Source organism: Arachis hypogaea, chromosome 3 (assembly GCF_003086295.3).
Source record: "Arachis hypogaea cultivar Tifrunner chromosome 3, arahy.Tifrunner.gnm2.J5K5, whole genome shotgun sequence".
Lineage (NCBI taxonomy): Eukaryota > Viridiplantae > Streptophyta > Magnoliopsida > Fabales > Fabaceae > Arachis > Arachis hypogaea.
In genome coordinates this window covers 133,879,628-133,894,043 of record NC_092038.1, presented here as the reverse complement: position 1 = coordinate 133,894,043, position 14,416 = coordinate 133,879,628, and the positions used below count along the sequence as shown (strand labels likewise).

General features: G+C 36.4%; 1 protein-coding gene across 1 annotated transcript; it reads left to right on the top strand.

The window, feature by feature from the left end:
• The first annotated feature begins 8,003 nt into the window (after positions 1–8,003).
• Positions 8,004–12,507, top strand: LOC112733985 (pyruvate dehydrogenase E1 component subunit alpha, mitochondrial). The gene is made up of 8 exons (XM_025783139.3): positions 8,004–9,113; positions 9,215–9,294; positions 10,114–10,191; positions 10,836–10,931; positions 11,050–11,121; positions 11,668–11,721; positions 11,854–11,919; positions 12,095–12,507. The coding sequence occupies exons 1-8, from the start codon at positions 8,423–8,425 to the stop codon at positions 12,137–12,139; spliced, it is 1,182 nt and encodes a 393-aa protein (XP_025638924.1). The 5' UTR covers positions 8,004–8,422; the 3' UTR covers positions 12,140–12,507.
• The last annotated feature ends 1,909 nt before the right edge of the window (positions 12,508–14,416 follow it).

Genomic DNA, 14,416 nt, shown 5'->3' with positions numbered 1-14,416 from the left:
GTTTATATTGGCTGTTTCATTGGGTGTATACGAAGCATTTGTTGGGGTGTACCTAATGATTTTGCATTCTGGACTATGGTAATTTGTTTCAGGTATAATTTGGTCTGTGGTTCTTTTGTCGGGGTGAATCACCACGGTCAGTCAACACTTCTCGGATGCTCTTTGATGAAGAACGAAGAAATTGAATTATTCAAATGGTTATTTCAATGCTGGCTTCGTTGCATGGGAGGAAACGCTCCGAAAGGGTTTCTAACCGATCAGTGCGCATCAATGAAAAGGGCTTTAGAGGCCTGTATGCCAACAACAGTTCACCGTTGGTGTATTTGGCACATCATGAAGAAGATTCCAAGCAAATTAAACGGGTACAAGGGACATGCCGATATTGAACAAGAAATGAGCCAAGTTGTTTGGAACTCTCATAGCAAAGACTCATTCGATAGGAATTGGAATGATTTTCTGCTGAATTTTGGTCTTGCGGACAACAAGTGGCTTTCAGGTAATGTCTTTTTAAAATCTGCAGCAGAGGTGTAAATTGCATGTTCCCTCGGGTATATTTATAGTCTGTGTTTGGGTGTATTATGCAGATCTGTACGAACACCGTCACATATGGGTTCCTATTTATCTGGATCACCACTTTTGGGCAGGGATGAGAAGCACACAAAGGAGCGAGAGCATGCATTCATTTTTTAACAAGTATATCACCCGGAACAGCTCGCTTATTCAGTTCGTCAAACAATACGATAATTGCCTCGGAAGCAGGGAGCAAGCAAAGAGAGAATCAGATGCTGCAGATTTTCATACGGTTATACCGTGTGCAACCAAATCCTCCATTGAAGCTCAGTTTCAAGATGCGTACACTCATGCAAAGTTTAGAGAAGTCCAAGCGCAACTCAGAGGAAAGGCGAATTGCATCACCAGATTAAAGAATTCCGCTCTAGGCTATTCAGTATACGAAGTTGGAGAACAAGTTTCCAGCTCAATATTCAACAAGTTCGTGGTTACTTACGACTCAGTTGCAGCCGAGGTAAAATGCCAATGCTTATTATTCGAGTTGAGAGGGATACTATGCCGTCACGCACTAAGCGTGTTAAGCTTCGAACAAGTAAGCCAAGTGTCACCTAGATATATAGTGAAGGTAAAGAGGCGACACACACACATCAAGAGCAGCCACGACGAGCCACTGATGGAGCCAAGAAGCAAGAGGTTCGACCAATTGGTTTTTCGTTCGCAAAATATTTGCGTATTTGCATCCGAATCGGAGGAGATGACTGCAATTCTGCACCATGCGTACGATAACGTCATGGCCGAGATGGAATCATTAAAAGCCAAAAGGAAGGGGACGTCTTCTTTATCCCACGAAGACGCCAACTTGGAATCCGTTAACGAGCTTCAAAGCCCGCCAAGGATTCGAACAAGAGGACGTCCAAAAAATAGGCTAGGTTCAAAGCTGGACAAACAGATCGCAAATGCCACAAAGAAGAAGAAGATGAAAGTTTTAAGCGAGGTAAAAGTAATGTTCTTTAAATTTGTGGCGATTGAGTTAATTTTTCTCGTTAATAGTTTAGCTAATGTGTGAGTTTTATATTCAGATAAACCTGTTTGATGCTGCATCAGCGGTGCATTCAAATTCCAGCCAATATCAAGAACACGTTATGAATTGTCAGTTCAGGGTACCAGCAGTAGGGGATAACTCTTTGGGTGTATAGTTTTAGAGAATATGGGTGTAAAAGCACTGTTCTTTTGGGTGTTTTTTTGTTCATTGACAATTTACATATAGATACATATAGAACAAAAGCTGTAAAAATTCGCAGGTTATGGGTGTATATTTGATTTGATATTTTTCTTCATATTTTAGTACTTGTAATTCATACATTTTGAATACAGCACAGACAGTTTGGGTGTATATTTTATGCAATCTTGGGTGTATTATTAGGCCTGAGTTGGGTGTAACAGTTTATAATTTGCGTTTATATATGCCTTGATTTTTTTCTTCATATTTTACCACCTGTAATACAGCTTTTGAATACAGCACAGACAGTTTAACAGCACAGATAGTTTAACTATGGAAAAAAATATACATGGAATAGAAGTTGTTGATAAATGACAAATATTTACAGCATTTGTTCAATTTACAAATATTTACGCAGTTTCTATATCAGCAGAATTTATCTGACAAAACGGACTCAATAATACAGAGGATGGCTTCGACAGCCTTATAGCATTACTCTCTCTAATTGCCTGATCTCTCTCTTTATTCATCTCACTGAATAGTATCCGCGAAGCATACTCCACTCTATAGTGGTCCACCTCCTCCTACAATTAAAAAGTATATTATGTTTAAACAGCAATATTAATTCAGTAAAGTAATACAGAGTTATATAGTTCTAAAGACAGTTACCTGTGGCCAATTATCCCATTCATACTTCCCCTTTTTAATGTTTTCCGGCTCAATGAACTCCATCCACTTCATAACGTAGATAGCGCAGTCATAGCTGAAAACGAAGAAAATAAATTACAAATCTCATTTACGAAAGTTTAATGTTCAGAGTCACAAATTTATACCTTGATTTTTGGCCTGATATTTTAACATATGATGATTTAATTTCCTTCTCCTTCTCGCCTTTCCTCAGAGGTTCCCCGCCGGCATATGTTATCAATCTTGAAAATACATATCCCTTAAATACCAAAACAAATCAGTAATACACCCGAATGAATGCACAAGATACACCCAACTGAATGGACAATATACACCCAACACAACTAACGAAATAGACCTAAATATTAAAGTAAAGAAGACAGAGGCAACTTACAGTGAATTTATTAACTTTCTTTCTCTCTCCGCCGGGAGCTTTTTTGTGTAGCGGGTCAAGTATATGACATGTCCGCTTCGTTGTATCTATCAGCCATAACCACCAATGCCCCGAGTAGTAAACAGGTGCAAAAATCTGAAGGATTGCCACATTTCAACAGTGTGTTATTTTATTTGGCATATAAGTAAAGAAGCGTACTAACAAATTTAGCAAATGAAACTTACATATGGATGCGAAGTTAATTTTTTTGCATCTATGAAAGGAATAAAACTCGGGTAGTCTTCCACCCTGAATTCCTTATTCGTTTTCGGTGATATGAATTCCCCGTTTGGGTGATCCGAAAGTACCATGTTCTGCAAGAATTGCGAAACAAGAAATAAAATACACCCAAGTGAATACTTTAAATACACCCAAATGACTACACAACTTACATCCAATTGAACGTAAAAAATACACCCAAATCAATACAGAAAATACACCCGAAGATCGTAGAAGTAACACTTACCACAATATCGGGAGGGAGACAGTATATTTGTTCTTGAAACCTCTTTTCATTTTTCTGGTTGAGGATGAGGCAGATGGCAGATACAATCTAGAAATTTATGCTGAAATCAATTTTACATGAATAAACATTGCAGTTGACTTCGGTGTAAAAACATTAATGTTATTCTAATATTACCCCAGATTCTATATCACTTTTTGCCTGGAGGGATGCAAGGTGCATTCTAATCAAAATGTATTCATCTTGGGCAATTAGAGTGCACATCTGCTCATACTCGTTAGTATTGCCATCTGCGTCTTCCTTCAGTCGCGTCCCCCAGATGTAGCACTTTTGTTTCATATCATCCGTAGTCTGATTTATTCCCCCAGGAGTTTCAAACTTCGCAGAACTTTCCCCCCCAGTCTCCCTTTGAATTTGTGGACTTTTGTTTTTACCCTTCGCCGCACTGCTTGCTATTTTTTGGACCAAATCGTCTAATTGTTCTATCAAATTTGCAGCTTCTGGAGATTTTTCCCTTTCTGTCTCCTGCGTTGACGCTCCCTCCTGGCTTGAATCAGTCAATCCAAGGCTGAATGATGGCACCCCTGGATCTGTTTTAGGAACATAGGATGCTGTCCATGCCATCATCAACAGGGCAGCAGCGTCTTCTGCGACTGGATGACTGCGTCATCATGTATAAGAATAAGAATATACGGATGATAAGCAAAGATTGATTTTAGTCTGATGAACTTACATTTCAGGAGTGCTGCACAGTTCCAAAAAATTAATCATGGCGTAAAAAAAACTAATCAAGAACAATATACACCCAAACTGTTAGCAAATATACACCCAAACTCTAAACAAATATACACCCAATGCTATTTCTTACGTTTCTGTAGTCCCTTCAATCTGTAGCATAGGGGTTGGTTCAAAATCTGTCTCAATGGTTGTTTGGGATGTCGGCACAAAAACCTGAATCGGGACTCTAAACAAGAAGAAAAAAGAAGGGTTAACAACGCCTTTGAAGATAATAAGGTTATAAGGTTGAAATATTCTTGGAAAACTCACATTGCAAGCGCATCCAACGGTGTCTGTTCCCTCACAACCATCATATTCGAATCAGCGGGACTCAACCTAAAATACACCCAAAGAAAGTCAAAAAATACACCCGAACAATTCAAAAAGATGACAGGCTTTGTTTTTTGAGAACTTACATACTTGCAGTTTTTGCTTTTTTTTCCTGCCTTTTTTTTCTTGAATAAAATAATAAAGGGCTTTTTTTCTAAAAAAAATATATATAGAATTAGAAGTAGAAGTTAATAGAAGAACAAAAGTAACGGTTATTTGAAAGAGAAATTACATGCTCTCTGACGGCTGGTTTACACTACTCTGTTCTGTGCGTCCTTGAGAGGAAGGATCATCACTTCCCAAGTTCACAGCCCGTATTCTAAAACAGATTTCATGTAATTCAGACAAAATAAGATACAGGTATAAAATACACTCAAATAAATGCACAAGATACAACCAACCGAATGGACAATATACACCCAACACAATAAACGAAATATCCCAACTTAATAAACAACATACACCCAACTTGATCAACACAATACACCCAAATGGTTCCATAAAATACACCCAAATCATGATAACAAGATTTTATTAAATAAAGCTTCTTACGTTTCAGAGGACACATAGCGACCTTCTGTCGATCGCAGGTCAGCTTGGTTCTCCCTGCGAAACAAGAAACAATTATTAGCAAACAAAACACACCAAAATCTGAAATAGACACCCCACCAAGACATACCCCTCTGCAGCAGATTTATCAACGTTTTCCCTTAGCCATTCTTCTAGTTCGTCACTTAATATTTCATATCTCTCACTACATTCATAAAAGAAGATGTTAACAAAAATAATTACGATGATAGACGGTAATATAGCTTACGAGGTACTGTACCCATCAAAGTATTGATCTTCTTCAGGAGGTGAATCCTCCGCAACAACTTTTTTCTTTTTTGGTTGTGTTCTGGGTGGAAAAAAAGAGTACCAATCAGAAATAAAAAATTAATTTTATCACAGAATATTATCCAAAGAAGTGCTTACTTTTTTGGTGATATTTTTGTCTTTTTCTTTTTCTTTTCCTTCTCCACCGGTGATGATTCTTCGCTCCTATAAGTTAATAAGAGACACTTCAGTTAATACACGAAATCTTTATAATGAAGCCAAAAGAAAGGAGTAATAATTTCAGGACATTACTCATCACTTGATTCAGATTCAGATTCAGAATCAGAATCTGACTCCTCTTGACTCTTCTTTCTTTTTCTGGAGTCCATTCTGGAAGGCAAACAATCATTATTTAGAACATACTAAAAAATACACCCAAATGAATGCACAAGATACACCCAACTGAATATACAATATACACCCAACGTAGCCAACGAAACACACCCAGCTTAGTAAACTACATATACCCAACGTGATCAACAAAATACACCCAACTCGAAAAAGAAATTACACCCAAGTATGGTACTTACTTTTTCTCCTTTTTGCTGCGGTGTTTTCTTCCTGAATCCTCTGAGTCTTCTTGAGTCTCAGACTCAGAGGTAGAAGTGTCACTGTCAGTAGTTGTTTCTGTCTCCGAAGACGAGGTTGAACTCGCCTTCCTTTTTTTTGTTTTTTTTATTTCTTGTTTTTTTTTTTCTTTTTTTTCTTTTTTTTTTTTTCATTTTTTCTATTGCTCTTGTCTCCGCCATCTTCACAATCTCCTGAAACATTAGATATTTTAGCTAGCAGCATTCAGGTAAATAAAATACAACCAACATATTATGTTTACTTACCAAAATTTTCTCTCTTTCTGCAGTCATTCTTTCCACCAACTGCTCCTTAGTCCAGTTGGCAATCCAGGACTTTGGTGGTCTTTCAGCCCTCTTCTTGCCTTTGTTTTTTGAAAGATGAAAGTAAATTATCATCAGGGCGAAGAGGCAGCCATCAATTGCCTTCTTTTTCTCCTTGTAGTCTGTGATGCCCTTGACCATGAAGGTCAAAACATGCCCCCCAGTTTCTCTCCGATATGTCGTCCATCTTAAAAATTGGAGCCAAGTGCACAGGCGATATTTTGTTTATCGTCGTTGGCAAAAGGAACGCCATCTGTATATAGAGGATGAATATCCTCTTGAACATCAAGCGTTCCTCTTCGTTGCCAACGCCGATTTCCATCATCTCATCGGTAAGACTTTTGAGGGTCTTACCCTGGAATCTTCTAAAAATTATTTTGTCATCATTAGAAAGTTTCTTATACTCAACTTTCTCAGGAAATAGATCTCCTACAAAAAGGAAAACAACAAAGTATCCAAGTCGGTTCAAATACACCCAATCATCAACTTAAATACACCCAAGCATCAACTTAATATACACCTATAATTTTAAGTTAGTTACCTGTTGCATTGATGCCAAGCGCATCACCTATTATTTTTGGTGTTATTTTGAAAGAACCATATCCTGTTTTCAGTCTGTTCTCCCCAAGTTTGAAGTTGTATGCCAGCTCCCTTAACAGTTGGTGATCCACCCTTAGTGGTGGGATGTGCATCAACCCACCGAATCCGAGATCCCTCACAATCGCCTTCTTCTCCTCACTCATGTTTCTGAATTTATCACTTAGGAGATGTGTGGCACACTTAAGGTCTTTTGTTTGGTTTCTTGCTGTCATTCTCTCTGAAACGAAAAATACACCCAAAGATATCAGTAAGATACTCCCATATATATGAGTCAGATACACCCATTAATAACAGCAAGATACACCCATTAATAACAGTAAGATACACCCATTGATAACAGTGAGATACACCCATAGATATGATTCAGATACATCTATATATATATATATCAGTCAGATATCACTCAAACATGCTTCAATATCAAGCAACATTACAATGTCAAGCAGTATACACCCCCCAATCTACGGAATATACCCCCAAAAATCAGTTACCAGAAGATCTAGAACAACAAGAATAACAGGAGAACTTAGAACAACAACGTAGAAGAACAGTGTAACAAAGAAGCAAGAATAACAGTAAACCCTAGAACAACGACGTAGAAGAAAAGTAAAACCTAGTTCGTAATGAACTTACCTTGAGTATTGTTGCTTTGTTTTCTCTTCAGATTCTTGATGGAGAGTTTGATGGTGTTTTGATGGAGGTTTCGAAGGTTAGCGACGACTTGTATATTTTGAACTTCGATTTTCGCTCGAAAATGGATGCGTTGCCTTATTTTTGAATCGGTTTGAGAAGTGGAAGAAGTGGAAGAAGTGGAAGAGTCTACCATTACTCGTAGGATACGTAACCGTTTGAGTGTTGAGCGCGTGAAGTTAACACTCCATGTAATCTCTCTTCATGCGCGTGAGTTGTATTTGGGCTGGACCAACTTGTAAACTTGTAAGTTTGTACGTGTAGCAGGCCCATTATCGAATATGATTATTCTTACTTGTATTTATAAAAAATCATTTGTAGTTTAATTTATCAAACAACTAAATACTTTTAAAAACTAGCTTTCATAAATTATTTATAAAAAAATACTAACTTTACTCCAAGTTAAACCCAAAAGTCCAAAACTAAAACTGAGGACACAAATTCAAACTTCGAAGTTCGAACAGACTTGTCATGTGTTGAGATTTCGAGTCTCTTACCATTTTACCGGTGAAAAAGGTACGCTAATGCGAATGTGTTTAAAGTTTAAACTTTAAAGGCGGCGGCGAAAGGAGAAAGGAGAGAGAACAGAGAAGGGATCCCTTTAATTGGTCAAAAAAAATAAATATATTATTCTTCTTTACGACCAATATCAAAGTAAAAAAAAAAAAGAAAAGGAAAAATTAGAATTCGCTAAAACACCATTGGCCCATTCCACATTCCACATTCACTCTTCCATTCGTGTAGCTTGCACTCCCTCCACTCTTTCACGGTTTCACCTAACATTAACAAAACCACGCAGCTGCAGCACCAACCACTTCTCTTCCTTCATTCTCATTCTTCCTAACACCAACACAAACAGAATCAACAACACAGAACGAAAAAAATATATATTATATTTCTTTTATTTTTATAATCTTGAATATTATTCATTTTCTTAACAGATCCAAATGGCTCTCTCGCGTTCCGGATCCAATCTCCTGAAACCGATCTCACCTTTCTTCTCCTGCGCCCCATCGATTCTCAGCCGTTCGATCTCTTCCTCCAATGATTCCATCACCGTGGAGACCTCAATCCCCTTCACCGCTCACAACTGCGAACCTCCGTCGCGCTCCGTCACCACCTCCGCCGCCGAGCTCCGCTCTTTCTTCCGCGACATGGCCCTCATGCGCCGAATGGAGATCGCCGCCGACAGCCTCTACAAGGCTAAGCTCATCCGCGGCTTCTGCCACCTTTACGACGGTCAGGAGGCTGTCGCCGTCGGAATGGAGGCCGCCATCACCAGGAAGGATTGCATCATCACCGCGTACCGCGACCACTGCACCTTCCTCAGCCGCGGTGGAAACCTAGTCGAGGTTTTCGCCGAGCTCATGGGACGCCGCGCCGGAATGTCCAACGGCAAGGGCGGATCCATGCACTTTTACCGCAAGGAAGGCGGATTCTACGGCGGCCACGGCATCGTCGGAGCTCAGGTTCCGCTCGGTTGCGGATTGGCGTTCGCACAGAAGTACTCGAAGGATGAGAATGTGACTTTTGCTATGTATGGTGATGGTGCTGCTAATCAGGGACAGTTGTTTGAGGCTCTTAACATTGCTGCGCTTTGGGATTTGCCTGCAATTTTGGTCTGCGAGAATAATCATTGTGAGTTTTGTATTGCTTATGCCGTTACGTTTCGAAAATTAGAATATCAAGAATATAATTAGGACTTGGTTTCTGTTTTTGTTTCCTGCGTGATGTGACAGATGGAATGGGAACTGCTGAGTGGAGAGCTGCAAAGAGTCCTGCTTATTACAAGCGTGGGGATTATGTTCCCGGATTGAAGGTGAGATTAAGAACTCCTGATTAATGTTACTGCAGTGTTGTCTATCTTAGAATTTTGTTACTTATTATGCATTTGAAATTATTGCTATGTGCCTGTGTAATGTGTGGTTTACATTTTGTTCACCATGAAAAGATAATCGTGTATGTTGTTATTTCTACTAGAAGTATTTTCGTCATCTCTCCAAAGGTAAAACAGACAAGCTCTTTCATTGTGATGATGTATGCAACATTAGCATACTTGGAAAGGATTGTTGTGGAACCAGATCCTGTTTTGATTACGAAGGAAGGAAAGTTAGATAAATGCTTTACGTACTAGTACCTTTGTGTAACTTGTGGTTGGATGAACACAGTCAGAAAGTTTACAGAAGGTTTTCCCCCCTTCTTGTGTTATCTGCTCTGAAAGGATTTAGCCTATTCAGGCAAAGTGTTTCCGAAACCCTAATGATGTACTACGTCGTAGGTTTTGCTTGTATGCTTTTCGCTTAATTGAGTTTGCCATGGATGTGTAAGTTACAGTCTTTGATCGTATAGGCAGAAAGATTAAGTTTTATAAATCAGTGATACTCTTTTATGGTCCACTGCTGCTTTTATTGAATTTCATTTCAAAATAAGAATCTTGAACGAGATTGTGAGGGACCGACACTAACATGGTATACTAGAAGATTTTGTTATTCTTGTGTGGATGCGTGTCTTTGGAGTATGCTTTTGCCTTGATGTCTAAGTATGTAGAACAATGGTTGCTATGTATGATGCTCCTTTTTGGCTGGACATATACATTGTTGTTTTCCTTTACAGTGTTTCTGAAATAAACTTTATACAGGTAGATGGCATGGATGCTTTTGCTGTGAAACAAGCATGCAAATTCGCAAAGGAGCATGCTTTAAAGAATGGACCAATTGTGAGTAATTTACATGCTATTATTTATGCGCCATTTAGTATTTAACAATTGATGCTATATTTATATATAAGTTTCTAGGTCATGTTAGGAATAGGATGGATCAACTGTGATAATCCAGTTATCGTCAGATTAGTTCACGGCCACAAGAATGTTCTCTAGATATTCATTCATGTGCAAATACTTGATAGAGAATGTCAGAGCTGATGGGACCGTGGAATCAGCCAACAAAACTTGATTACTCATCAAACTAGATTAGGCCCTTAGAATTATGTAGATATTATAACATCCTTTATATCTATGGGCAACTGGAAAGAGATCATGATTTGCTATTGTCTAGTATCTGACTTAACCATAAACTGAGCATATCTTTTGCTGAGTGACTTCGATCTTTGTCTATTTTTTAAAATGTACTTTGTGAAGGAAATTGCCTACTAGATAAAGGCTGTCCGAGTCCGATAGCATGACTTTTGTTTTTTCTCTAACCTATCGCACAGTTACATTGGTTGCCTAAGAAAGGATTTATTTATTTTATCTAAATAGATAAATCTTAAAACTGACTGGACTATATTTAGTTTGGCTAGACTTGTCAAAGTTTATTCTCCATAAGATTTTGGTTGATTTCTCTATTTGGTTATTCTATCCAGATTCTTGAAATGGACACATACAGGTATCATGGTCACTCCATGTCTGACCCTGGTAGCACATACCGTACACGTGATGAGATTAGTGGTGTTAGACAGGTATGCCAGTCACTAGCGTCAAATATCCTAACAAATCTCATCAATACAGTGTATCCTAAACAAAATAATTAATATTGACGAGTTTGTTAATTTTTTTTCCTTGCTAATTTGATTACAGGAGCGTGATCCAATTGAGAGAATAAGAAAGTTGTTGCTGTCTCATGAGATTTCTACTGAGACAGAGCTAAAGGTGAGTGAATGAACATTTGATTCATGCCTTCATGGTTGATCATATAATTGTGAAATTTAGATTTAAGTTTGTCTGGGACCAATTTTTTCTTGGTGTTTCATTTCGTCTCTTCTTTAATAGTTAAAATACTCTCAAGTTCTGAATGGATATTATGCGCATCTAGATATGAAAAACTCAATGTCTTAGTTTATATGACTCGGGTTGTCCTTCTCGTGAGTTATCTATTTTGTCTTGCTTATAATACTTATTTAGTGTCGTCGTCTTTGACTTCTGACCTCATAAGTTACTATGTGCATTACTGGAATTCTATTATGTAGTTATCGTTCGACTGAAAAGACTACCAATCATTATTTTTTTCAATGCATTGCATGAAAGTCACCTATTTTGACTATGGCAAAGACTTTGTACTGTATATATATAAGTTCCACACTTTTTCTGTCCATGGATTCTATCAATCTTGCTTATTCCTCTATTGTTTAGATATATATTATTTTGTTGAAACATCAGAATTTATTGATGACGATATTATATGTTTTCTTCTTTCAGGACATCGAGAAGGAGGTCAGAAAAGAAGTTGACAACGCCATTTCAAAAGCAAAGGTTAAAATCATAGCTTAATTATTGATTCTTCTCATAATATTTTTGGTATCGCATGTATTGCATCTCCTGTTGCGGCTGTCTGTAATATGGTTTAAAATCTTAGAATTTCTTGTGTTCATTTATGATTTCCAGGAGAGTGAGATGCCAGATCCATCTGAACTATTTACTAATGTGTACGTTAAAGGTTTTGGTGTTGAGGTAATGACGATTTCATCTAGTCCTGACTCCTTGTTCTAGTTATTAAAAATTTAAAATACATGAAAAAGAGATTCAGATCCTGTTATATTCATGCAATTAATACTCACCACCAATGTTACTTGGTACATGGTGTGCTTGACTCAAATCTTATGGTTGGCAATATTCTGAACTGCAGGCATATGGTGCTGATAGGAAAGAACTTAGAGCTACTCTGCCCTAAAGAATCTTTGTTTCAATATTTTGTTTCCTTGGTTCCGTGCTGATCAAAATTGCAGCGAATAAAAAAAAATCTACCGCAGAGGATTGTTTCTCTGCCTATTGGTTTAGTTTTTCCTAATTGTATATGAAATTGATTCTTGGGTAGCAATGACGGCGGAAATCAATTCATTTTGTCTTATAATTTTGGAGGAGCTGATACCTACCCTTATAATGCATGCATGCAACTAGGTGCCCTGCAAATTTTGGGAGTTCATTGTTCACAACTTACATGAATCTTACATCCACAATTGGTGGCAAGATTTCGCCATTACTTTTTTCCCGTTTTACTAGATTGTTTTGCAATTGAAACCATTTTTTGGGTTTTGAGAATTGTTTGTTTCGATAATTTTCAAACATCATTCATGCTTGTGGTTTCCGTTATGAACTATTGACGCATATGCCTTTAGGGGGAATGTTAGGTGATGGTATTTTTAGCCGAAAAAAATGGGAGAAAAATGAGTTGTTGATTAGTAAGGAGAAATATTGGTCATCTAGAATCATTCAAGAGGATATGTTTGTAATGAAAATCAAAATAGGACATTAGCGTAATTTTGATGTTGAAATGATTTATTAGTGTGTTTTAGCTTAGAATTTACGTATTTTTTGCTTATGCTTCGGTGCTTCCTTACTTTCAATTGAGGAAAAAAATAAAAACAGAAATCAACTGTATAGCTTGGTTAGAAATATATTTTTCCTTTTATTAGATGATTAAACTTTATTCAGTTGTAGTTGGTAAGCATTGTGTGATGTTGCGTGGGGTAGGAGGTTTTCTGGTTTAAATTGATTGATTTGATTTGATAAATTTTGACAAAATAAAATTATAATATATTAAAATCAAATGAATAAAATATAAAAACTTATCTTATTTGTTTATTAAATATTATATAAATAAAAGTCATACAGATTAGATATAAATTAGGGATGGCAAAACAGGTCAAGCCCGTCAGGCCGATCCGCTAAACCCGCTAAAAAAGGCGGGTCGGACTAGGATTTGGAGCCCGCCAAATTAAAAAAATCTGTCAAACTCGCACCGCCAAATTGGCGGGTTTTGGCGGGGCGGGGCGGGCCGGTCCGCCGGGCCGAAAATTTTTATTTTTCTTTTTTTTTTATTAAATAAAAGAGGGATTACTATTATAAAATTAATAATTATAAAATTTTTAAACACTTTTTTTTCATTTTTTTTATTCTTCTTTTAGTTATTAACTTTATTTATTTTATTTTATAATTTCGTATATATGCTCAAATTATGTGACTTATTTTTTAAAATAAAGATGATTTTATTGACAAATATTATTTTGAACAATTTTATTAAAATTAAAAAAAAATTATATTATAATTTGACTATTTTTTATTTGTATTTAATTTTTTAATTATTATTTTTTGGTTAATTTTAATAAATTTTATTTTTCAAAAAAAAAAAGAAGCGGGTTAGCCCGCCAATCCGCCATAAAGCAGGGCGGGCTAGCATTTTGAACCTATTTTAGTTGGCGGGGCGGGTTGGGGCGGCCGGCCCGCTTTGCCACCCCTAATATAAATTAGGTAAGTGTTAGATGAGCGTAATATTTAAAATGTGTTCGATATAGACACGACAACTCAATAAAATATTCATATCTCATAGAAATTAGATAATAAAAAAACCAATAGTAAATAAGAAAAAAAAGTTAAGAATAAATATCCAATCCAATCTTGTGCTTTCTTTCAAAAGACTACTCGAATTTTAACAAATTATATCGTACTTTATAATACCAAAGTTGTTCAAAGAAGGTGAATTTGCATGGATTGATCAAGTGAAGCCAAATTAAAATTCGGGAGGAGCAGCTGAGGAGCAGCTGTTGACATTCTATATTTTATTATTTTATAAATACTATTTAGTAGTCCTTTTCAGCTTTGATCTACACATGATTGATGCCTTTAGAGGTGTTACCGTCATGAGGTTAGTTTGGGTAAACAATTTAATTAAGTTATTTTTAAAAAATAGTTTAAATAATAAATAATTATATTAAAAATAATTTATAAATAAATTATTTTATATTTAAATTTTTAGTTTTAAAAATATTTATTTTATAAAAATATGATAAAAAGTAATAGTATTATAAGAGAAGTTATTTTTTTTAATTTTTCTATAAATTCCTAAATAGCTTCTTAAAAAATTACAATTTAATTTTAAAAATTGCACTAAACATTAATACTACTATTTTTTATAAATAAAAAATTTAAAAAAATTACTTTTAAATTTTTT